The following is a 27,826-nucleotide window of genomic DNA, read 5'->3' on the forward strand; positions in this document are numbered from 1 at the left end:
TAGATTTGAACTTGGATGCACCATCAAAATTTATTTCCCACATTCCTACTGGAGAGGATCTGAGAATAAATCCCTCCCTTAATGAAAGGTCTTTAAGAATAACCATTATAATTACATTTTATTTATTCTCCCTTTTAATTAAAAATACAAGGAAAACACTCTTTTTTCCACTTTGGGAGAAAAGTTCAATAACATAAAAATTCCCTATCATGTCTTATTTCAGATACTATAATAAAAGCATTTATCATTTTAACCATGATTCATTACTTACTCTCTAATAAAGCTTCAATTATCATGGTTTGCAGTGAGTTAAAGCCAGTAAGTGGACCAAGCGATCAGGTTCCTATACGATCGGTTATAGGGTATTATGGATTATGTTAAGGCGGGAGTTTAGTTTAGTTCATTATCGCTCAATGCACTCCCTCAACCAACAGGAATTACTATCCCCTCCCTATGGTCAAGTGTATAAATGACCTCGCCCCTCATCTTTTAGAAAAACGCCATCATCGTCCTCGTCATTAAAACATTGTTTCCAGTGAAGATGTGCATTCATTGCGAACACCACTGACATGAATTTAAAATATCATAAAGATGTCAACTGCAAAATACCGACTCCAACATCAAACATGAATTGTAAAATAGGATGAACTAAGGGTGAAAAAATCATTTACACTATTTCTATGTTCAAATACTTACTCTAAGATCAATAATTTCCAAAACAAATCCCTCAGCTAGAGTAGACCGCCATCTATCAAACTGTGGCATTCTAGAGTACCTCTATCCCCATCAAACCAAGTGTGGCATTAGTGGCATTCCAGATGGGCAGACGCCCAGCAAATCCAACAGAATATACCCCTCATTCATCCACAAGGGTATTCGAAAGCAAGCAAGTAAAAGGCCAGCTACCAAGTCACCTTATCATCTCTTAACACATCCACAAACAGCACACACATAATAAGCACGCATATCATGCATGTCTGCATTATGCAACCTGTTGAAACAAGCCTATTTTCTAAAATTGAGTTCATTTTTACCAAAACATCATATTCAGTCCGTCATTGACTCATTTTCCATAATAATTTACTGCAAATATTTAACCGAGGGTTTCATCCATCATGATGTCAAACCCCCTTAAGGGCATTTGAAAGCAAGTAAAAGCCTTGCTACCAAGTCCACTTATCATGTCAAGTTATCCACAAATGGAATGCTAAAATAATCTGTATAAAACATTTTTCACGTTATGAAACTATTGAAACAATTCTACTATTGGAAAACATTCAAGTTTATTTTTATCCACATATCTATTCAGTCTGCAATTTGCTGTCATAACCGATGACGGCTCATTAAGGGTTAGCACATCTTAAACCATCATATGCACAAGTCACGTTATATTCCTTGTGTCCACCATGCATTGGTTCATGACATTAACACGTGCATACAGGAGCAGTCGCATGTTCCCCTAAATGACAATCAACTTTGCTAGCCTCTCTTTCATCTGTAACACTGAGAAAGCAATCAAACGACAGACAACTCTAGCAACTAAGTTGCCTGAGCATTATAGCAAATAGAATGAACTATTATTGCTCATTTTTGTCCCCAAACAAGTGTTATCATGCAAACAGATATGGGAAATTATTTGCTTCAATAGCTATACTATGTGTTTGTCAGGCACACAGTCCTGAAAGACATGCTAAAGCATCAAGTGCAGGAATATTATTGTGTCACATGCCAAATTTGAAATAATTGATATACCATACCATATCTGCACAATCACAATACCTATTAGCTGTGAAAATTTTGATCGATTAACTACCGAGAAAAAAAATTGTAATATTTCCAATAATAGAATGTTGAATTTATTGAACATCATGACTCAATCAGTGGCAACTCTTATGAAGACATTTAAAATGATTTTGTGCTAAATTCTCATGCAATTACATGAGAAATAGGGTCTTTTCAAGCCTTGTTTTGTACCATGGAGATCAACCAATCAACATTTTATTATCCTCCAAAAATTTGTAGGTTGGCACCTCAAGGTTATAAGGAGCAGGACCCTTCCTGATTCGACCAGATATATCATAATGCGATCCATGACATGGGCAGAACCATCCTCCAAAATCACCAGCATTTGGCAGAGGAACACAACCAAGATGGGTACAAACACCAATCACAACCAACCACTCTGGATCAATCACCCTTTCTGAGTCCTGCTGAGGATCACGGAGAGAACTCACATTTACACTGTTAGCCAATTGGATATCATCATCAGTTCGCCGCCTGATAAAAACAGGCTTTCCACGCCACTTAACTGTAACCGTGTTTCCCGGATCAATGCTTGACAAATCCACCTCAATGGAAGCCATAGCAAGAACATCCTTACTTGCAGACATGCTCAAAATAAACTTGAGAACTAACAAACGGATTAAGGAAGCATATATAAATCTTCCACCTGTCAAGACAAAGTAGGTAAATGCTCTTTTGCTAGGATCCCCTGGGGCAAAACGCTCATGGTTATGTTCATCATATACTATCTTTGAAGTAGGGTTTTTCACTGCTGCAACAGTGGGGGGCACATCAGAAATTCCTAGCTCATGCCTTGGAAAAAGGGTCTCTGCTGCAAAACCTGGAATTCATAGAGCAGTTATAACATCACTTATCTAGTGAGAGCAGATCATTTGTTCTAATACCAAAACAAATTTAGTAGCAAATATGGATAGCATTAAGATAATCACAGATAAGGAAAATATAAAGGATAAATCCAAAGCAGCTAATTATAGTCATCATGCAAATCAGCATATTTCTTATCACTATCTACGTATCATCTCATAAAAAGTGCAAAATAACTTTATTTGTAGAAATTTTAAAAGCTAACAAAGAAAAAATAAAAATAGACAACATTTCCAAATGCTAAAATAAATCCAATGCAGATAAAAGCGCAATATGTTTTATATCACTCTGAGAATGCCTAGACTACCAATATCAACTTCACCACCAACTGAAGTGAACAACTTATTTGAATATTTTGTAAATATCAATGTGAAAAAACGGAAACTTCAAAATAAAACAAAAAGGATGTTTGCGTAAAGCTTATAAAAGAAATTTTCATCAGAGGTAAAAACCAAAGGGTAGAGGCAAAACATCAGCAATGAAAAGTTATGAACAAAATGACTAAAGAAAATTCTTATGCAGAAACACTCACGTTGAGGTGTTCACTATTAAGTGCAATAACCCAGATTGTCAAGGAGAGTAATAGAAGCCTTTACTTAGGAATACTGGCACTATATGGTCATCTCTAAAATCAGCTAATAATAAGCTCAAACACTTCTCCCTCAACAATGTCCAACAAGAGAAGACATTATCTTACAAACCTATTCTATTATGTCCAAGTCTATTATGTTGCCAACAAGTCCAAGATAAGTCTGAGCCTCAAACCTATGTCTGAACCTTTCTGAAGTTTTATGAAATCCTGAACTGTGGTGAAAAATCCTCCCCTCAAACACAGGTTAACCATATTTATAGCTGGTTTTGATCGTTTCCTGAGAGCCTATGATGCAAAGTTCAAGCTTTTTGCTAACAGGTCAAAGAAAGTGAGCAATTTATAAATTAACTAGAAGCATGAATAAACTAAAATGATGGAAGATGATAAATTTATACGTTTTTAGATATGTTACCCCGAGTTTCCGGGACGGGGGGACAGGGAAGCAGGTTTCTGGGACGTTTTTTTTTTCCGTAACAAGGGACGGCTATATATATATATATATATATGAAATTTAATCATAGCAACATAATAACATTTATAAATTAGACTCTTGATTCCAATTCTAATTACCTAATGTCATTGAAATTTGAATCAATGATCATTCATCAAATCGTCATAGAATAAGATTAAGAACATAGGATAGCATCATGATCAAATGAATCAAATAAGACTTCGAATTTCAATTTCATACATTCATAGATATAATTTATTGAAAGAATGAGAAGTATCACTATCAAGTATCATATCATAGATTCATATATCAAAATATTTAAATAAGCAGAGGCTGCAAGTTTCAACTTTCAACAAAATGAAACATTGAAAAGTTAAAGTAATTGATCAAGAGCTATAAGTATCATATCATATATCAACTATCAAGATAATGTATCAACGTATCATATAATGTCAGAAATGAGATGACTCAAAGTGACAAAGTCAGAAAGTCTCAGACTTCAAAGTCAAAATGAAAACAAAATCTGTTCCAGAGCTTAGAAAAGGCTATGTATGTAGGAGTTAATGGAACTCCTTGCATGAGGCTTCTAAATCTATCAGGAGAGATTGGGTGTGCAAGTAGCTTTATTCTCTTCCAGTACAATCTTTTTTCTTCTCATTTTTAATCTGATTCTTAACCTAATCAAATAGATCCCAAGTCTTCCCAAACTAATCCAATTGATCTTTTAAAGGTATTGTGTAATTGGTTTTAATATTTTTACTGCTTAATGTCAATTTACTAATTAGCAAAATTAGCCAAAATCCAATCAACGTGATCTCTCTAAAGGTAAAAAATGTATAATTTTACATTTATAATGCAAGTCAGGAAAACAAAACAAAAAGTTATTTCAGATTTTACTCTTGTTTCTGCAACATATCAGCACTGATTGTACCCATTTTTTAGTAGACAGTCATATTTTCAATATGTTAATGGATTTGAATGAATGGTATTCTCATCCTACATTGTGACTATGCTTGTGATATGTAATCTTAAAGTAACAGTTTTGAGAGTTTTCATATCTGTGGATCTAGGTTGTGAAAATTACAGCTCCATTAGGCGGCTTGAAAAAGCCAAGGATCAGCTGGATCAGCAAAAAAAAAAATATTTTTTATAAAAAAAAAAATTAAGTGCCCTTACTGCCGGAAATGGCTAACCGTCCTCGGGACGGCTAGGGGACAGCTTGGGCATCTCCTGCCATCCCAGGGACTGTCAACGGTCACCAGAAAAATAGTTGACCGTTTCCGAGTTTCCAAGACGGTTTCCGAAAATTTTCGGAGATCGGGGACGGCTTGGAAACATTTCCGGCCGTCCCCAAGTCCCCGAAACGGAAACCGGGTGCCTCAGGGCCGGAAACGCATTTCCGGGTAACACTGGTTTTTAGGCTTTCTGAATATATTTAAAAATTTGACAAAGAGAAAAAAAAGGAAAATACATATAACCCAGAAATGACCAAGAGGTGGCCAATTTGAGTGCCAATTATTAATATTAGAAAAGCTAGATACACTGATAGCATATGCTATGCAGATGGATGAGGTAGAAAATGTGGTTATATGATTTACAAGTGTCACATGGACTGTACCAGTGCTGCCAATCTGTGATAATATGCCATAAATATTATAATAATTTACAAAAGATTAATTTTTAAAAATCAGAAAAACTTTACTCGCTGCGATCAGGGATCTGGATTTTCTAAAAAAAAAAATTAATTGCTTTAAAACTGAAAAATAATATTTTTTAATTTTTTTATATTATTTTTTTAATTGCCCTTAGTGCCGGAAACGGCTACCTGTCCCCGGGAAGGCTAGAAGACGGCTTGGACATCTCTTGCTGTCCCAAGGACAGTCAACGGTCCCTGAAAAAATAGTTGACCGTTTTCGAGTTTCCGAGACAGTTTCCGAAAATTTTCGAGGATCGGGGACAGCTTGGAAACATTTATGGCCGTCCCCAAGTCCCCAAAACGGTTTCTGTTTCCAAAATGAGTGCCTTAAGGCCGGGAATGCATTTCCGGTTAACACTGGAGAAAACATTATCTCACAAACCTATTCTCTTGACTGAGATATAGGAGAGTATAGCCATCAACATGGGTAAAATGACACTGTCCCCATCGTTAGCAGGACTAATGACGCCATTTTGTCAGTATTGTTGCAAGGTTTTGTGATGTAAACTTGAAATCAGTAGTCACCTGAAGACATGGGAGCACAGGTACTGGATGAGTACGCCATTCAAATTAAAGAACTTGAGTAAACGAATGAAGATAAGGCTGTATTGCATAAATAAGGTTGTTTGCTATTTTCCAAGCAATATTGTTGCAAGGTTTTATGATGTAAACTTGAAATCAGTATTCACCTGAAGACATGGGAGCACAGGTACTGGATGAGTACACCATTCAAATTAAAGAACTTGAGTAAACGAATGAAGATAAGGCTGTATTGCATAAATAAGGTTGTTTGCTATTTTCCAAGCACTATAACCAAAAATGTCATGAAAGGTGATAGATGCCTTTTCATAGGAATACTGACATTGTATGATCATCTTTAAAAACAGCTAATAATAAGCTCAAAAGCTTTACCATCAACAATGTCCAACAAGAGAAGACATATCATCTCACAAACCTAGTCTATCAACTGAGATATAGGAGCACTATAAACATCAAGATGGGTAAATATCACATTATCCCCACCATTAGTAGGACTAATGACCCCATTTTGTCTGTATTGTTGCACGGCTTTGGGAAGTAAATTAGAATCAGTAGCCACCTGAGAGCATGGGAGTAAATGAATGAATGTAGGGTTGCATTGCATAAATATAGTGTTGGAATCCAAGAACACTGAGAGAGGGGGTGAATCAGTGTTCTACTAGTAAATGAATTTCTGAACTTATTACTTATGAACCGGTTAACAGAAAAAAATGAAATTAAAGTGCATAAACCAAATAACACATATATCATCAACACCATAACACCGATATTTATACGTGGGAAACCATGTAAAGGGAAAAACCACGGTGGGGCTGATACCCACAATATCTATATACTTGATCAAGGTATACAAATATTTCATAAAGGGGATTGCACATGCAATCAGGGTCACCGCCTAGAGCTCACTACTCAAACAGAAGTCTCACTGACTTACACAACATTACACAATGATTCCATACAAAAATGAACTTATGAAGTGCATCTAACCATGGTGGATAAGTTCCGGTTTAAGTTTCAAAATTGGACTCACTAGCCAGTTGAGTAGTAGCTGATGGAGTGCTAACTGGTGGATCAGTATTTACATTTTGCTCATCAGATTTTACCGGTTCCTTATCCCCTGGTAATTGAATATTCTGTGATTGTACAAAACTGGGACTCAACTCATAGCCAAGATTTAAAAGAATTCTAACCCAAATATCTGTAGTTTCTTCAGGATCTCTTCAAATTTTTCTAACATCAAATTATTAATCCGGTGTTTAGGATTGAATTTTGTTGAGCCTATCTTATTGATTAAATCTGCAATCTCTAGTGGAGTTATTGATGGACAGAGATTAACTAATTATGTCTCTTTATTTGTCGGTCCAGAGGTTGAGCATGTAATTTTTTGACCTCTAACTTATCATACAGCTCCTTTAGGCAAAAAAAAATTCTAACTCAATCAATGTCCTACTGCAAGAATCAAGGTATAAAACAATTGCTTCCTCCAACTGCTTCTTGTCTTTATCATCAAAGAATGTAGAAATATTATCCAAATTACCATCATTAATGATTTGATCAATAATGTCTTGAACATCTAACTTCTTCTTATCGGTTCTTCTCTTTGCTTCCAGTTTAGATTGCTCATCAGCCTTAGGCTTTCGCTTATGTACAATTGTGATTTTGGGATTCTTCTGGGGAGGCTCGTTTGCCGGTTCTTTCTTTTGTTCTCCCTTCTTCTCCCTCACAGCCCTTACAAAAACACCTTTCTTCTTTAGAGCTTGTTTGATTGCTTCATCAGATTCAGTCTCCTCTGAAGATATAGTCATGTATTGTCTAGCCGCTTTCTGCTTCCTCTTCACTAATTCCTTCGACTTGGGGCAAGTAGGCTCATCGGATGATGCTTCCGATTGTTTGGATGATTCAGTAGAAACCGGGACCACATTAGGAGTGGCCTGAGTTGCCTTCTTCACTTCTCTTTCCTCCTTCCTCTCTCCAGGCTTCAAGGATTTTAACCTTTTCTTCAATTTCAGCCCTGTCATGACCTTCACTGATTAATGTCTCAGCTGCAACCCTTGTCATCTTCTTTCGGATAGCTGGTGCAACTTGTTCCTCATGAATTTTTAAGCCTTTCTCTTGAGTTGTCCCAATTTTTTCTTCTTTTTCATCAACTGGGGCTTTCAATAAGTGTTGTGCATAAGCGTCCAGTGTGACCTCATATACTTCATAGCCCATCGACATGATCCAAACTATTCTAGGTTGGACTGCCTCCATCATGCATTCATCTTTATTAACCATAAAACAATTAGTATCTTTGTATTTTTCTACAATTTTCTTAGGAATTCTAGCCCTGTTTTTCATCTCTTCTTGTAAAGTTTTAAAGAATGCCCACAGATTAGCCTTTTGTTGTTTATCACCTTGACTATCTAATATCTGTGCTATCTGGGTGGCTACCGGTCTATCAAAAGCCCACTGTATTTTACCATAACCAAGAATCATATTCAAAAAGTAAAATGCCAAACATATGACAAAAGATCCATGCCGAAATGTGTTTTTCTCATCTTGCTTTATTTTTTGAAGATTTGTCATTAGTTCCTTGGGCATTACACTGCACAGATCATAGTGTGTGTCCTCCTTCACCATTTGATGTGCGATGAGGATGTTGTTACCAGAGACAGAGTTCAGCTAGTTTGACTGATAAACTTTGTAACCGATTACCATTGCTGCAAATTTCACATCAATATCTCTTATATCATCAACTCTCATCGATCTGCCATCGAAGGTGGCATTGATGAGTTTGCACAGTTCGGTGTTGGAGAGTTTTGACCTAGGGCCCAACAGACCTCCAACCTTATGAAGGCAAGTGATGTTTTTAATGACTTCCTCAATGATTTTGTATGGCCGGTCCAACAATATGAATTCCCCATGAATGCGGCTAAGAATATATCTAACCCATTCATCTTCGTCAAATGTCGGAAAATCCATAAACTGGGTAAAACCCTTCCTCTACAAATGTGCATATTCCGGCTTCAGCTGATTGTCGATGATCAGATTTTCAGTGAAAACATGGGACATCTCGTAGCTTCTGATTTCCTCAATGTCGCAGTGGATATATGCCCTAATGTCTTCGATATGAAGAACACCATGGCAAACACTCAAAAAACGCTCACAATGGTTCATCCAAAAGAGATTTAAAAGGATGCTTCTTGAATTCAAGACGAGGGCGGTTCTTGGTGACTGGGAATGAGCAATAGGAAACCCAAGTGACCAGATCAATATACTCTTGGTGACATGTTGTGTGAAACTTTGTACCTTCTAACTATAAGACTAACAAGGAAATCACACGCTTCAAGGTAATTAGGGTGTAAGTGGATTGGCAAAATTGAACTTACACCCAATGCTAGTGTAGGTTTTTCATTTTCCTTACATTAGGGGATATTTCTTTTTTATACACATATTATTAAACTTGCTTAGGCTACTTAGCCTTTGGTTATTATAAAAACATGACATAATTAATCAATTACATGTCATTCTCACCCACGCTTGGGTAATTGAGTCTCACACCATCTTTTGGATTTATATGCCACATCTTGTAACCATTTGTTCACCTGAGTAGGTGCAACCATGTAATTTGGCATTAACCATGTAGATTAAACTCCCACCTATTTTGGTCAGTTGAAGTTATTACACCTCTTGGATGTATGTGCCCTATTTGTGTGCTATATATTATTATATAAAGCATTCACCTCTCTACTCTATTAATTAGAAAAGTAATGTGAGCATTGCTTATACTTGTGTATATTGTCTAATGAGTTCTCCTTTTTTAGATTCTCTCTCCATTCTACTATTTTGACCCTTGATCATCTGTCGACTGAAGTGCATGTGATCTACTATTGACATCCGATCCTAGCTCAGATTCTCATTTCTTGCAGAAGCTAACACCCAATAATGGTTATGTATGCCAAAACTCAAAACCCAGTAGTACAAAATTTAAATAATATACAAAATAAATAATTATAAGATATCCCCTTGAAGGTTTTGATGAGGTGAGTTCTCTTAAGGCAAACTTGCAATTTATTTTGGCCATGACTACAAAACAACCTTGATCTATTAACTTTATTTAAGGTGACAAAAAGACAACCCAAGAACACTTCAAGCAACTATTTAGCTGCTAGCACTAAGAATAACAATTCAAGAGTTCAACTATTCTAAATTGCCAATGCAAATGAACTGGACCACTTGTATTAGAGAGTTGAGCTTGAGTGGTAACTGTAATTAGTCAAATTACTTAGATTTGTCAAGTTGTAAAAGAGGTGACAAATAGACAGCAATTCTCAAACACTGGTTCATTGCAACCCTTCTCTCCACCTAGCAACAGACTGCAAGCAAGAAGAGTCTATGGGATTTTTAGGCAACAATGATATTCCAACATATCATTGAGTCTCAAAGCTCTAATGCAAAGAGTCAATCACCTACAGATATTTAAGCAGAAACGCATCTCATCCACTAGCAACAGTAACTACTGCCAAAGATGGCTTGTCTTTCCTCCCATTAAGCAATTAGCTATTGGCAGGCATATCTCTAAAGCTTATTCTTGGGAGCACTAGCAAAAGAGCAGATGAGAATAATCATGACTTCAACAACTGCCTTCAAAATGACACACTAGTCAACAATGACAACGCCCAAAACAGAAGAACTATGAGAAGAAATAGCTTAGGCAAGCACAATTTCAATCAAGAACAATTTTCCCAAACCCAACTTTGAATTGGAACTAATTCTCGGACGAAGACCACAAGTTAACAGAAATCAAGATGAAAGGAAAAGAAAAACAGCCACAGAAGGGTATCTAATCACCTATAGAATCCAAAACTTACAATCTATGGACACAAGTCAGGCTGGGGAAAAAGGTCACAAAAGTCTACAACAATATTGTGATGTTCTCTTGGTAATGAAAAAGGCTTATCCAGCCAATCAGTTTGACTATATAGTAGATACTTTACAACCTATCAAATAGGTGCATAAGCTGGAGAAGTTGACTTATAAATTTATATATAAGATCTAAATCTAACAAGAAAATCAAAAACAAACTTATTTTATCAACATTTTATTATCTTGTTAGTGTTTTACTTCCACTCTCTGATACAATTTATCTTTTAGCCGTAAAGTCTCATACAAATATCTAATACTGTTCATACATGTTTAGAACTCAAACATAATAAAAAATTTGTCTCAAAAGATAGTTCCCAGGCCAACATATTAAACATAGCATGCCTGCATCCATAACAGACATCATTACAGAAGCAAAATGATATGAAGGCACCTGCACAACCAAAAATAAAGGATTGCATCCGCATATCCAGAAAATGGAGAAAATTGTAACACTTCTAGCCACACTGAAACAATGAACCCACTAGTATCTTCCCATGCAAAACACTGCATAACCACACTGGGAGTGTTATTCTATCCCTATTAATTCTCTTCCCAGCACCAGTACTCACCATCTCTTATTCAGTGAACATACAAGTTTCATAACATGATATGCTCATTTATATTATAGAATTAAAAGACAAGCATGACTTAAAAGGGATTGCATGCTCCCCAAGTTTTGCCAGTGTGAAAAATCCAAATCGGCAAATGTATTCACTGTTCCCTACAAGCAAATTCTTATAGGTACTTGTCCCCTAAGCGGTACCTTACCTAATAACTAAGTGTCAACCAAACCAATGCCTCAGCTGCTCGGCTCACAAATAAATTTTGTTCAACATTTGAGCACTACTGAAAATTTCGTTTGACACCCTGGCAGAAAAATAAAACCTCACCTAAAAACAAACCTGCAAATGCAAAAAAATCATTACAAAACCCACCTCTTAACACCTGATGAGTTTTTTGACCTAAATCACAAGTTTTTGGCAATTGAAGTTGCAAGTTTGGCTCACAATTCAAAAGACTCGTGACAATTTAAGAAAAATTGAAGATTTCTCAAGACCAAGTAATATAGCAAGTTACTCACCGCAGGACTTTGAAAAATAATTGAATCAATATAATCAAATGATATTGAATGAATTAATAATGAATATACAAGCATATATAAAGGAATTACAAGATGGTGTTCTAAACAGAACGAACCGTAAATCGAAAGCTTCAACATGAGGCTAAAACACTTAAAGCAATAAATAAAGAATAAAGCTAAAAGCTAAAATCTAAAAGCAAACTATGCGTTCTTATAAAAGAAGCAATAGTTTCGCTTAACGAACTAAAAAGCAAAAAGCTAAATGACCATTAATAAAATAATTAAATATTCTAATACCCTCCTCCCTTAATGGTCATTCTATCTACTAATTACCCTAAGGAAGACATCGCAGATCTTTTAATCACAAATGGAAAGAACACTTTGTTGCGGCGAAGACCCTCTCAAGATCTGCAAAGTGTTAATGATCAAGATTACCATAACCCATCCAACCTGATGTTGGGTAAAACGGAAACTTGAAACCATGATTTTGTGGAAAAATCGGCAAACCCTCCAAAACTGAAAAAATACAAATCATCATTTTTTGTAAGAAAATAATAAAAACCCTAAACAGGAACTAAAACCTTGAAACGATTTTTGAGGAGAAAATTGAACAAAACCTTGAAACGTCGTGCAGCAAAACCCAAAACATCACGCAGTAAAATATCAGACATCACACAATAAAAAACCAGACATCACACGGTAAAACATCAAACATCACATGGCAAAACACCAAACATCACGCGGTAAAACATCAAACATCACATGTCAAAACACCAAACATCACGTGGTAAAACAACACTTGCTGATTTTTGAGGAAAAATCAAGAAAAACCCTCCCATGATTTTTTGTGGAGAAAAATCAAAAAACCCATCCAATCACAAAATCAAAAAGCATAGAAGGTTGACTACTCCTCTTTAGAACACTCTGCAACATGAGCCTACGCCTGTTCTTGAGACCCTCTCTGGTTGGACTTATCATCAGCCAACCTCTTTCTGCAGAATTTCTAGATATGCCCACGTCCACCACAATAGTGACACGCGAACTTCTTTGTGAACCCTTCCTCAGAGTTGTGTTGTACTTTCTACTGAGTGGACTCGCCTTTGCCTTTGTCCTTGGCTTGTTCCACACTAACACTGTTACTACCAAACTGCTGCTTCCATCTATCTTGCTGCAAACCTCTTTCTGCAGAATTTCTAGATATGCCCACGTCCACCACAATAGTGACACGCGAAGTTCTTTGTGAACCCTTCCTCAGAGTTGTGTTGTACTTTCTACTAAGTGGACTCGCCTTTGCCTTTGTCCTTGGCTTGTTCCACACTAACACTGTTACTACCAAACTGCTGCTTCCATCTATCTTGCTGCAAAAGCTTGTTGCAAAAATCAAGAAACTTCAAATCAACACTAGTAGAAGAAAAATTGAGCATGTCAATGAAATGCTTGTAAGATCAAGGTAGGCTTTTCAACGTGATCACTACCATATCCTCTTCCTCCATGGTTCGGCCAATAGCCTGCAGCTGGTCATGGATGTAAGGTGTGCCTAGATAGATGACTTCTCCTCCATCATAATAGAAAACAACATATTCTTGAGAAAGAAAGCTCAGCTCTTGTCAGATGTTTCATGAAGATCCTTCAAGAGATCCTAGATCTCTTTAGCTGTTTCACCTGACGGCACTTGAAGGAGTTGATCATTTGTGACTGATAACTTGATGAGCATAACAGCCTCACAAGTGTGCTCATCAAATTTATCTTGATTTGCCCTTGATGCTGTAGGACGAGTAGCCTTGCCCAAAACAATCTGATCAAGGCAATGATACTCAAAAATAGTAAACATGCGCTATTTCCAAGTGTTGTTGTGGCCATTGAACTTTTGACTGTGTTCCAACATGATGTTGGTCAAAGATGCCATCACGGAAACCACGGTTGAACGAGGTCAACCTTGTAAAGACACGAAAAAAGAGGCAAAATAATCTGATTAAAAATCAAAATAGAAACAGCTGCACAAAGGATCTGAAACCCTGGAATGAAATTCAAGGCACAAATCCCAATGTGTGAATTTTGAGATTTGCTGAAAAACCCAGAAAATTAAATTTATTGCAAATTTAAAACTTGCAATTTTTCTGAAAAAAAAATCAAGAAAATAATAATCTACAAAAAAAATAATGTTTTTTTAAAACAAAAAAAAATTCCTAGCACAAATCCCGAGATATATAAATGCTGGCACGAAACACGAGGCCTGAATCTGGAAGACCTTGAAAAGAATTCAAAAAACCAAAAAAAAATCCGCTAAAAACCAAACAATTTTCACAAAAAACGTAAAGAAACCCTAAGTACCGCATAGGCACAAATCCCAATGTGTGAATTTTGAGATTTGCTGAAAAACCCAGAAAATTAAATTTATTGCAAATTTAAAACTTGTAATTTTTCTGAAAAAAAAATCAAGAAAATAATAATCTACAAAAAAAAATGTTTTTTTAAAAACAAAAAAAAAATTCTAGCACAAATCCCGAGATATATAAATGCTGGCATGGAACACGAGGCCTGAATCTGGAAGACCTTGAAAAGAATTCAAAAAACAAAAAAAAAAATCCGCTAGAAACCAAACAATTTTCACAAAAAACGTAAAGAAACCCTAAGTGCCACATAGGTCTGTCGCCAATAAAAATATTTGTGCAAACATCATGCCAAAAAAAATGCTAGGTCGCGACGCCAAAAAATTTGTAAGTTTGGAAAAAAAATGTGTCGCGGTTTTCTTTATTCACGCAAAATCTGCAGACAATGCCCACGAAAATCACAGCCAGAAGTCGCAGAAAAAAAATGCAGGCCAAGGGCAACAAAAATCACGGAAATACCCGTTGCAATTTTTCACACGAAATCTTCTCACAAAACCCAGGAAAATCATCGTCGGAAATTTGCAAATCATGCCCAGAAAAGGTCGCAAAAAAAACATATGCAAGACCCTAAAAAATCCACGCAAATAGAGAGAAACAGCACCTAGAAACCCTACAAAAAAAAACTTTGAAATTTCCTGCTTTAGGAAACCCACGATCTGCCCAAATCTCCTAGAAAGAGATTTTTTTTTTTCTCAAAACGATTTTTAAAAAAACCTTTTCAAAAAAGAAACTTTGAAAATTTTTAATAAAAAAAATTCCAAAATTTTTAATTTCCATGCTCTGATACCAAGAAAAATAATTGAATCAATAATCAAATGATATTGAATGAATTAATAACAAATACACAAGCATATATAAAGGAATTACAAGATGGTGTTCTAAAAAGAACGAACCATTAATCTAAAGCTTCAAAATGAAGATAAAACACTTAAAGCACTAAATAAAGCTAAAATCTAAAAAAGCAAACTATGCATTCTTATAAAAGAAGCAATGGTTTAACTTAACAAACTAAAAAGCAAAAAACTAGATGACCATTAATAAAATAATTAAATATAACTGACTAAAATATAATTAAATATTCTAATAGACTTTAGCTCACCCAGCAAGTACTTACAAAGTATGATAAGAATTATGACACACCTGTGTCTTATGCAGCATTACATGCTCCAAAGGCCTTGCCAATTGAGGAAAGAGGCTAGGGAATGAAAAGCCTCATTCCCAAAGTGATGATTATGCATCTCCTCTACTAACAAAAAGCTTAATGGTGCTTGTGTGTTAAGTGAAACCCCTTACCTTGTAATAATTATAAACAGAAATGAAGAAAATGTCACTATTGTAATGACTTCTTGTTGATGATGACTGGAAACCACATAATAGGTTGAATTCCACAAAAACTAAAAATCTAATCAAAAAGACTCATGAAAGCCTTCACCCACGCAACATAGATACAAGAGTGGATTGTAATCGGTTTAGTCCCACATTAGTAAGAATTATGCAACTATAGAGACTTAAAAGGCATTACATGCTCAAAAAGATTTGCTAATGGGCGAAAAACCTGAAGTGATGGATTTATGAATTTCTTACTTTACAATTATTACCAACATAAATGAGAAGAAAAAAAGGAATTTGTGTAATGACTACTTATTAAGGTCATTTTGGGAATACTATTCAAAATGGTAGAGCACAAGCATAGACAAACAAATTAAACCATCATACAGAATGGAAAAGAAATTCAAATGAAATTTGATTGCTTTTGGATGATAATTCATTACATTGCCATGGCTTTTTAAAGCCTTATTTTTTCCCTATGAAAACTGCCTATGGGAATAACTTCCCAAAAACTAACCTACCTAATTTTTTTTATTTAAGCTATAAACTAGCCATCTTAAGGTAATATCCCATGATAACTATAGTATATGTTGACAATAAGGGGTGCATTTTGGCATACAATCCTTTGACAGATAAGCAATCTCTTCTACATAACATATTGGAACACATCCTAAACAGCTAAAACTACAACCTAATATGAGCTTTATATTGAATAGCTCATTACATTACAAAGCGTGTTGTGTCAAGGTACATACACAAAAACAGGAATTGGGCTGAAATGCATAAACTAGTTTTGAAATTGTAAAAGATGGAGAATAGCCTTTTTTTTAAATTCGCATTATACTCTTTATAACACAAGCCACTTCATAACCACAATAACTAAAACACAATGAACTACTAGTATCTTCTCATGCAATCCACTGTGTAACAGTAACAATATATTGGGAGTGTTATTTTATCCCAACTAATCCTCTAGATAGCAACATTGCCTACCATCACCTACAATAGTCAACATATGAAATTCATAACAAGATTGAAAATAGAATTATAGAATTCAGACAGTGGTGACTAACATGAGATTGCACACTACTAACACTTTGTAAATGGGAAAAGAGCTAAAAAGGTGGGAAGTCCAATGCAAAGAATGTATTTATTGTTTCTCCCGCTAAAACAAATGCTTAAAGCTGTTTGTGCACTAACCCATCCCCTCACCTTTTAATTATTACCAACATAAATGAAAAAAACAGCATCAACGTAACAACTTCACATCACCTTCAAGATGACTAAAAACCACACAAGTCAAATCCCACAAAATTTAAAAATCTAGACTAGATTAGATGTCCCATGAAAGACTTAACCTACTTAACACAAATACATGAATGGATTGTAATTGCATTAATCCTTGATGTTAAGAATCACAAGACAACAGCGACTTAATGCATACTTCAAAAGCTTTGCTTGTGGGGAAACAAACTAGAGTGTGAAACGCCCAAATTAATAAATTGTCTTCATAGTTCCTCTCCCCTGCTAATGTAATGTCCTCTTTTTGAAATAGGATTTAATAATATATAATAATAATAAAATTAAAATATAAGAATATATAAATAAAATTTAAATTAAAATATAAAAGAACTAAATTAAAACATAATTAAAATTTAATTAAGTTTAATGAATTGTCAAAAGGTATGAAATGGAAAGTTGTGACGTTGTGACTCCCTCAAACATGAGATATAAAAGGGAGAAGAGAACTTCATTTGGACGGGGAAAAGGAGAAAGAAAGAAAAAAGAGAGCATAGGAACTAAGGAAGGATTAATGGAAGAAGAAAGGAATGAGAAGAATTGATGAAGAGTTGTGATTCTTTCGAAGGGTGCTAATGGTGAAAGGTTGTCTCTCTTTCAAAGAGCAAAAATTATGAAGGGTTGTACTATTTCAAAGGGGAGAAATTGTGAAAGGTTGTGTCTCTTGCCAAAGGGCATACTCAATGATGAAGAGGTGAGACTTCTCCATCACATTGGAAGATATAAAGAAGAGAAAGTTCATTAAGGAAGAAATGCAAGGAAGATCAGTTTGGAGAATAATATATCATTCTCAAAAGGCAGCAATGAAAAGTGGTGACTCAATTCTTATGAAAATAGTGGTGCCTCAAACCCTATGAAAGATGGTGACTTTTTCACCAATAAAGTATAAAGGAGAGATCACTCCAAGCATTCAATGATCTCTTATCAATCAAATATAAGTTGAAGGAAGTAAGGTAGGGAGATGCGATTTACCGGATCCCCCAAACTAAGTACACCACCCCAAGAGATGGATCTGGTCCTGGTTGGACGTTCCTGCCTCTTGCAGACCAAGTGATGAATTGATAACCCCAAGAGATGGATCTGGTCTTGGTTGAATGTTCCTGCCTCTTGTGGACCAGGTGATGAATCATAATACTTATTGTAATATATCTGCTCACTAATTGAAGTAATTGTTCATTATTTCTTAAACTATTAACGCTAATTTGAGATCACTATATCATATTATTATTGGAAATGTTGTTTCCTTGTATAAACAGGTCGATTCCGGGGGACATTACAAGTAGTATCAAAGCCTTGATCCTGCCAACCTGCAGGGTAAAGATAAATCAATGTATGCATTTTAGTCAATGAGAAGGGATCTATTAACTCAATCCAAAAATATGAAAATGACTAAATGACAATGGCAAGCCAGTATGAGAGATTGTTGGTCATGAAAATATGTGTATTTCCGTGTATGCTTCGTGTTTGCATATATTTATCTGTATGCTTTGTGTTTTTATGTGTATGCTCCATATTTGGTACATACCTGATGTGTTTCCAGCATGTTTCTTCCAAGCGTGTTTCCAAAGCCATTTCATATAAGAGTGAATAAAAGTTAAATCAAAATATAAAAGAATTAAATTACAAATTAATTAAGTTTAATGAATGGTCAAAAGGTATGAAATGAAAAGTTGTGACTCCCTCAAACATGAGAAATAAAAGGGAGAAGAGAACTTCATTTGGAAGGGGAGAAGGAGAAAGAAAGAACGAAGGGAACATGGTAACGAAGGAAGGATTAATGGAAGAAGAAAGGAATGAGAAGAATTGATGAAGGGTTGTGACTCTTTCAAAGGGCAGAAATTATGAAAGGTTGTGTATCTTTCAAAGGGCTGAAATTATGAAGGGTTGTACTATTTCGAAGGGGAGAAATTGTGAAAGGTTGTGTCTCTTGCCCAAAGGGCATACATGGTGAAGAGGTGTAACTTTACCCTCACATTGGAAGATATAAAGGGAAGAAAGTTCATTTGAGGAAGAGATGCAAGGGAGATCAGTTTGGAGAATAATATATTATTCTCAAAAGGCAGCAGTGAAAAGTGGTGACTCAATCCTTATGAAAGGTGGTGCCTCAAATCCTATGAAAGATAGTGACTTTTTCCCCAATAAAGTATGAAGGAGAGATCACTCCAAGTATTCAATGATCTCTTATCAATCAAATATAAGTTCAAGGAAGTAAGTTAGGGAGATGTGGTTTATCAAATCCCCTGAACTAAGTACACTGCCCCAAGAGATGGATCCAGTCTTGGTTGGACATTCCTACCTCTTGTGGGCTAAGTGATGAATAGATTACCCAAGAGATGGATATGGTCCTAGTTGAACATTCCTGAGTTTTGTGGGCCAAGTGACAAATTGATTACCCCAAAAGATGGACCTAGTCCTAGTTGGACGTTCCTGCCTCTTGTGGGCCAAGTGATGAATTGATTACCCTAAGAAATGCATCTGGTCCTGGTTGGACGTTCCTGCCTCTTGTGGGCCAAGTGATGAACTGATTACCCCAAGGGATGGAATTGGCCATAGTAGGGCACTCCTGCCTCTTGTGGCATGTGATGCAAATGGACATTATTTGGATGTGTCGTGCTCTCTGGCTTAGTTGGGTTGGGCAATTTACTAGCACCCTTTTGATTTCCCTACCGAACGAGGCAATGATTTGTTATAGAATAGTTAGCTAATCATAATGCTTATTGTAATTTGTCTGCTCACTAATTGAAGTAATTGCTCATTATTTCTTAACCTATTAATGCTAATTTGATATCACTATATCATATTATTGTTGAAAATGTTGTTTCCTTGTATAAACAAGTTGATTCCAATTTAGGGACATTACAACTAACAATTGCTTGAAAGTGCTAGTGTGCTAAGTGGATTTCCTTATCTTGATATTATTACCAATATAAATAAGAAAAAGTGCCATTATCATGATAACTACTCATCGAATTCATCTTGAAGATGACTAGAAACCACAACAATTAAATCTCCCGAAATTAAAAAATACATAACTGAATATGTTGGCAAAGTGGGTTTTGTTTTAGCAGAAAGTTATTTCACATCTAACATAAGTGGTCTCCTCTACATAACAAGTTGCAATACATTCTACAGACCTAAGGACAAAACAAAACAATGAAATAAAATATCAGCTTTGACCCAAGTTACCAATCGTAGTACTACTTTAGGTTAAGGTTTGAGGGTTTGGTCCAAGGATTCAATCCAGAAAACTAGGGTTTGGGTTTCTTTTGGGTTTGTCCCATACAAAAAAGTATAAAAATTATAAACATAAATACGAACACACATATGCAGCCTAATAAAATAAATATGCCTACTTCATTAAAAAAAAAAATTATGTACAAGAATATTTATAAACCTTATACAATATTATCATATTTACTAAAATGAATACATAATGTAATGATAAATTATTTAAAAAGCTTATATTAGTAAATAAATAGTAAATACACTAAATAGTCGAAAGATAAAACTAAATAATCATTGAGTCCACCATCATCTCTAATGGTATATAACCTAATGGTTGTAAATAAGAAATCTGATTGTTTTAAAATCATGTACATGACCCACAATAGACCTTTCTTGGTTGGCATCAAGAGACAGCTGCTCGGGGATCTTTCTTGGTATGAGAAGCAACCTCTCCTCTCTATTCTCTGCATTGTTCCATTCTTTGCCTCCAGCATTTGCTCCATTCAGAGAGTAAAGATCTTTGTTCCACTGGTAGAGAAAGAAAGGAATTTCTTGCAGTCTGTCCAGCAGTCTTCCCTTTAGGGTTGGGGATTTGTTACAGTCAAAGTTTTAAAAAATAAAAAACTAAAGATGTTTGACAGATTCACAAAGAATTAGAAAAAAGACCCCAAGATCTTATAGATTTTCCCAGAATAATTTAAAAAATTGGCAGGCTTTTGATGGATTCGCATAGGTTTGTTTTGAACAGAGCCACTGTTAAAAATGCCCCCTGCCAGAAAGCCCTAACCAGTTCAACTCAGCGTCCGAACTTTGCCCAGATCTGGATCCTGCACAGGACGAAATGGTAACATAGCTTTATACAGAAGAACTTGTTACAACATAAAGTGTATTGGTGTCAAGGTGCACAGTAAAAGGCATGCCTGATCCCATATCTCATCCCATGTTAAAAACAGAGGAACTTATTATATTGTTGTTTGGTCATTGCTCAGAGAAGAATGGATCTATGATATAATTATATTGAAAAGTCCATCGTAAAGACTACACAGCATCTGTTCCCAATGTCTGTCCCTCAGTTCAAATGTAGAGGGCATCTGAAACTTCCTATTAAATTAGTTCTAACAATCAGAGATTCCATATGTACAAATTGATCTTCTGCCTACACAGTAAACAGCTCTGTAGCAAATTTTATGAAACCAATCTATCCCACCTACGAATGTTTAGCCATAACAGGTGCTCCAACAAAACCAATATCCCATATATCTAACAGTCCTATAAAGTCTACATCCCACTTATCACATAGCTTGATTGGCAAAATCAAGTAAAGCTTCCAATAATCACTTTCCTAAATCCAATGATTTATCCCATTGACAAATATCAAATTACTTCAGCTAATTTTCAAAACAAAATAGCATGGAAAACCTCTTGAAATGATCTAACCCTCTTGGAAATCTGAGAATCTAAAGTTTGATTGTTTAAAGTAGGGGAGTTCTCTTTTTTTAACCTTTCAAATTTTAAATGGTCTAACATGCAATAACAGATAGCCACAGAAAATATAGAATCAAAGTCTTAATTTATTCTCTTTAAACACTTTGCAAGCAATTCAATTACTCTTGAATAAATATTGAATTTCAGTCTCTTTAATTTCAGTATTGAGTGAAATTCCACATTCTTCACATACTCGATGAAAAGAGCATTCCCAATCAGGCACCTCAATTCTGATCATGCCATCGTATTCTGATCATGCCACGTATGCTGGAAAGATAGAACAGGCAGATACCTCACAACATGGAATAATTTTAATTGTCTGATCTATTGAGATTTTTCCTCAACTTCTGTGCCTTCATTTCCCAGCAGCATCGCCTCAAAACTATGGAAGTCGGCTGTAGATGAGACCCGGAGTGGTGTTTGGAGCCGAAGTGTTGAGACATGGACCAGCTAGGACTCAAACCTAGGACCTTCCATATGCTGCTGGAGTGCTCTACCACTGAGCTACTGGCCCCTCTTGGACCAGTCCATCATCGGTCGGGGTGTGGCTTATTTCCAACACCAACACCCCCCCTTAAGCCACAGCTCTCATGTGCTTGGGGCTCCTAGCCTGGACCTGGCTCTGATACCATGTTGAGACATGGACCAGCTAGGACTCGAACCTAGCACCTTCCATATGCTGCTGGAGTGCTCTACCACTGAGCTATGGCCCCTCTTGGACCAGTCCATCATTGGTCCGAGTCTGGCTAATTTCCAACACCAACACGAAGTAGCTGAGGAAGGCCAAGTTCACCCTTATAGCCCTCAAACTAAAGATTTGCATGCAGCACCAGATTAGTCGACTGTCAAGTTCGCCTCAGGTTTTTGTCCAAGGCTAGTAAGCACAGGGTTTTCGTCCTGAGCTAGAGAACACAATTTGCAGAGAGAAAATTATAAAAGTTTATGTCATGAATGCCCTCCTTGTTGCATTGATTAACCTTAATATAGGCTTCATCAACACAAAAAGCCATCAAACTCTTCTAAACAATTCTTCAGCTTCGACTTAGGCCTGGTTTTCATTGATAGCATTAATTATTATATGGTCCCCTTGATGACATCGCCTAGACATTAAATGTGAAGTCTTAAATGGCCCCATTTTTATGACTTAATGAACAATTATAATAATTATTCATTACAATAGCTTTTTGGCCAATAATAAATTATTCCCTTCTTAATTTTATTAACTCTAACCCAGGGAATTAAAGAGGCTAGAGTTTGACTGTCATTAGCCTGTCAAAATGATGGGGACATTACACCTCTGTCCTCTAGAGCAATGGTTTTTTCACCATTAGAAATAAATGTTGAGCACTCATAAGTCCATTAAGCTGTGATTGATCTAGAAGTAAGATGGTGCACTTATAGCAATGTTGTCACCAGTTCCAAACTTGCCAGAAATTCCTTAAAAGTACACTTGGTCATTCCCATTGCTTTTTGATAGCAGCTACCAAATTTCATTCAACATGTAATGTCCCCTTCTTGAACCTAGCTCAGTATAAATTTTCCATTAAGCCTATTCTCAGGTTCCCATTGGCTAAGTGGATGTGGTTAGGGGACTCATTGTCCTGAGGCCAGCTCTAGCAGTGATTTTCAAAGTTTTCTAGCAAACTTTCTATTTTCAAAGTACTAGCCTTGGTGAATTCTAATCATAATGTTTCGGTGAAATAATTGATTTTTATTACTTAAGTCTATGATAAAGTAACTTTATGACTTAAGGGTAATGGATTCATGAGATGCCCCCCTTGTCCATCACCTACTCCTAGTAACATGGTGACTTGAAGTTGTTTTTAAAGAGGGACCAGTTAGTCTTCCTATTGTGACACCAAGTAAGGGGGAGGTTTGATACTTTAAAAGATTATTTTATGCATCCCCTAAGTGACGCCAAAGGATGATAAGGGAAATAAAGCATAGTTTTAAAACTCGTGGGACTCACCACGGACTCGCCAAGACTCACAAGTCCATTGGCGGGCCGAATCGATTTGCCAAGGACTCGCGAGCCAAGTCCTGGCGAGTCCTTCCCAAGGACTCGCAAGATTTTTGAGTGGACTCGCGCAAGTCTTTCACTCGGGCTCGTGAGTCTTTCACTTGGACTTGCGCCATTCACTGAACATGCCCAGCCACGGTTTTAAGTGTTTTTTTTTTTACTTTTTTCACTCATTTGGCATTGTTGCTTTCTGAAAACAGGTATGTAGGGTTTGAAGGAGGAGAGGAAACAAGATTAAAACAGCCTCATCATCTTCATCAGAATATATACATGAAATATAACATGTAAGTTGAAATGTGACTTATACTTTATGTTATATTTCATGTATATATTGGCAAGATGTTTGAGAGTGGTTTCAGATCTCTAGGAGTTATAATGCAAATTCTAGGTTTTAGAAGATCTTTTAAATTTTCAGACTTAGTCAAATTTCAGTAATCAGTAGACTCCTATTAGCATTCTCTCGCTCTCTCTATCTCACTCACTTTATCTGCCCCAAATTTTAGACCTATCTATATCCCTATCACTCTTCCTCTAGCCCCTCTCTCTACCACTCTCTATCTTACTCTCTCCTCTCATCCCCCAAAATATAGACCTATCTCTCTACCCAGTAAGTGGTGCTACCCTCAACCTAATTTTGGCGAGCTGGAGAACCCACATCGGACTCCTAGAACTAGACCCTCTAGTTCTATCTCTCCCTTGGTTTTCACTAGAGCTGGAAAGAGGAAGATGTAGTCTTCTCTTTAGTTTGTTCATTGTTGTTTTTCACATTTGGACATATCACTATATGTAATTTTGTAAACATTTATAAACTTATGTTGCTATTATACATTTTAAAGTTTGAAACTAGGAGTATGAATGATGGAAATTCAAATATTGAGTGCTTATAGATCACATGACATGTGTAATTATGGCTCTTAAGTCTTATGTTCTCTAAATGCATTAATTTCTTTATGTTTTTTTGTAAAACTACAGGTTTGTTTTCTTTTGCCGAGTCTTTCACAAGTCTTTCACGAGTCCAAGTCTGAGTACAATTTTTTGGTTTGTCGAGTCCGAGTTTTAAAACTTTGAAATAAAGTAAAGTTAAAAGTTTTTATTGAAAGCTCATGAAAGGGGTCGAACTTCTAAGGGTAATTTTATGTTGTTTTAAAAAAAATGATTTTGGAGAGAAAAGAATTCAAATTGAAGGAAAGGTTGCCCAAATTCTTCCCTCTTTATATTCTCATTTGAGCTCTCCTTTGGTCATGCTTGATTTGACAACTTGCTGTTATGTTGCCGGATTGATTTCTGAAGTTCATCTTTGGCTAGATAAAGGATGAAATCCTTCATCTGGGTTGCTGTTTTCAGTGGTGAAATATCTACCCTAGCTGATTTCTGAAGTTCATCTTTGGCTAGATAAAGGATGAAATCCTTCATCTGGGTTGCTGTTTTCAGTGGGGAAATATCCACCCTAGCTGACTGGTGCTTTGGGTTGCAGATATTCAGTGATTTTTGGCTTGTTGATGAATTTTTGGCTCAAGTAGAATGAAGATATATTCAGTATTTTGATATGGGTTTGTTAGTTTGGGTGTGGTGTGTGGATTCCTTGAGTGTGGTTTGAGTTTAGATAAGTTTTACTTTTGATGCATTTTCTGAAAGCTGGTTTGGGATTTCTGAATTCTGAAGTGCTTTTTCTGAGTTTCTGGATAAATAATACCTTTCTGCTCATATCTCCTGGAGTTCAATTGCTACCATTCTGGGTACTTTTTCTGAGTGTTCCTCTTTGCTGGGCACCCCAAAAAGAGCATTCATTCAGCATATATAGTGAAGTATTGATTTTTAGACGCTGGCCGCGCCTTCCAAGAGGCACATACCATCTTACCTTGGCATTTGGGACTTGTAGCAGGTCTGAAATCTGTTTTTAGTTAGCTCTGTTTCATCATCCTTGGGAATTGGTAATTGCTGGTGAAGGTTTCTTAAAGCTGGAGCAGATTTAAGGGTGCTTGGAGACTTGGTAATCATTTCATCTATTTGCCCTCATTCATTGACGACTAAGTTTGATCATACAAAACAGTTCTGAACATTCCTTTGATGTTTCCGAGATTATACCAGATCTGAATTTGTGATTTAAATCTGATTTTAATGCATTATAATAGTTTGATGGAGTTGTAATGAAGACTTGTTATAATCAGCATTGTATCTTCTTGTTATATTGCAAATGTATCATGTGTCATGCTTGTTTCTTATTCTAAATGCAATCTGAAGTAAACAACAGCAAATACTCTTCATTGGAAACAAACTTGGAAACAAACACTTTTCAAAAATAATAATCAGGAGTGGCCATTACAGAACATCTGTAAATGCAATTGTATAGAAACTCTTTATCTGTTATGGTTAATTTTAGTCAAACCCATAACAGCATTTTGATAGACAATATAGAACGTTCACACAACATAGTTTTAATTTTGGCCACGCTTATTTAACATCTAGATTGTAGATGGGAAGTAAATCCTTAGTTTATCTGGTTATCTTTAACCAGACTGGTAATAGTATTTCGATAGAATTTTGTTTACTATCATCTCCTCTAAAAAGAGGGCAGGTAAAGAGTCACCCCTAAATGTGTTTGCATACTTGATCCAGATGTTTAATTAAAAGGTCATTGCACACTGCATTTAAGTTAAAGAAAGCTTTGGATCTGGTACATGCAGTCCTTGCTTTCAGGCTGTCTATAATGCCCACATTTTAAAAAGACATTCCCCTAAAAAGAAAAATAACAATTTGAACTATGTAAAAAGATGAAAAAAGCCACCAACATTTACTTCACAATTATTCCTATGATGTCAACCCCGAATCAAAATGGCTGACTGAGAAAAAGTAATAGACAATAGTGAAAACTTAACTCAGGTGTAGAATAAATTGAATATTCTTTGAGATGTTTATACTCAAACCTTGAATCATTATGGCTGAGTGTAGAGCAAGGGCCAACAGGAAAAACTAAATAAACTACAACAATCCTTATGATGTATATGCTCCCAACCCCCATCCAACATGGCTGAATAAGGAAAAGAAATCAACAATAACCAATTCTAAACAAAGTTATTGGAACAATTGCATTCGACAACCTCGACTGACTGAAATATTAGACCTTTCATAAGGAAATCTCAGTTTTAGGAGACATCATAAAGTAAATATTGGGTAAAAAGTCGCAATCATTTTTTTGGTCAATTGAAATGAACTCAACTGGCAAAAACAAATGGGCTTCCACAGAAGCGTCCCGGGCTGAAATCCATGTGACATTATAAATTCTTGAGATTGGATAAAATACTGTGACCAACTTTCCAAATGGGATGACATTTTCAAGCGGCGAAGAAAAACAGATTTTTCAGGTTTAAATCCCACGAAGAAGACCTAACAGAGTATAGAAATTGAGAAAAAAAAATTATGCATCTGACATATCGCCAAACGGATAGAGGCCGAGAGACAGTCCAAGGTTACTCTGAGGCAAAGATCTTTATAAAAACCCTCAATTGTGACATCTACCACAAAGGATAACTCGAGAGTATAAGTTAACAAATCAATGAATATGGAACCGGTGTGAACTATGTATACAACCCTAGCTGGCAATTATGCCGATGGTAAATCCAAATATGGGGAATTTCCAAATCAAAAATAATGTTAAGGAGATATGATCTACTAACCTCGGAGGAGAAAGCGAGATTTCCATGAGGGGTTAACTCCCTGAGGGTTTACTTCCTCCTTCAAGCCGATATCACGGTTTCCCAACAGACCCGCTGGCGAGCATGGCGATGTCGATGTAAAGCGGCCATACGAGATTAACCTGCGTCCCGCCCCTCGCAGCATCCTTCCTTTGACCGATCCTGCCAATGTCGCAAATAAACAAAAATGTCCAGCCAGATCAACACAAAATACCCACGTTTTCTGCCACAGAAATCCACATATGCTGTAAAACTTAGATTGAAAATGAAGATAACGATCAAAACCGGAAAAATGAGAACCTCTGCTTAAAAAGAAGAATATACGCTCTTCTCCTTCCTTCTGTTCTTTCAAGTCTGGGGGATGTTAACAAGGGTTACTCAGCACACCGCTCTTTTTTTATTTCCACCTAATAACTTTTGCTCCATTGAATGAAAATAGGGAAAATGATGACCT

At 36.1% G+C, this 27,826-nt stretch overlaps 1 protein-coding gene across 1 annotated transcript; it reads right to left on the reverse strand.

The window, feature by feature from the left end:
- Positions 1-1,782: 1,782 nt before the first annotated feature.
- LOC131029207 (cytochrome b-c1 complex subunit Rieske-4, mitochondrial) lies at positions 1,783-27,826 on the reverse strand. The gene is made up of 3 exons (XM_057959609.2): positions 27,673-27,826; positions 27,355-27,534; positions 1,783-2,623 (listed from the first exon to the last, which is right to left on the reverse strand). The coding sequence occupies exons 2-3, from the start codon at positions 27,515-27,517 to the stop codon at positions 1,983-1,985; spliced, it is 804 nt and encodes a 267-aa protein (XP_057815592.1). The 5' UTR covers positions 27,518-27,534; positions 27,673-27,826; the 3' UTR covers positions 1,783-1,982.

Source organism: Cryptomeria japonica, chromosome 3, assembly GCF_030272615.1.
Source record: "Cryptomeria japonica chromosome 3, Sugi_1.0, whole genome shotgun sequence".
Taxonomy (NCBI): domain Eukaryota; kingdom Viridiplantae; phylum Streptophyta; class Pinopsida; order Cupressales; family Cupressaceae; genus Cryptomeria; species Cryptomeria japonica.

What these genes read in the sequence shown, in the direction of transcription:
- LOC131029207 (XM_057959609.2), bottom strand. Translation starts at nt 27,517, where the DNA reads ATGCTGCGAGGGGCGGGACGCAGGTTAATCTCGTATGGCCGCTTTACA. An exon ending in ATCTCGCTTTCTCCTCCGAG is followed by an intron (nt 2,624 to 27,354) that starts GTTAGTAGATCA and finishes TATGAATTCCAG; the next exon opens with GTTTTGCAGCAGAGACCCTT.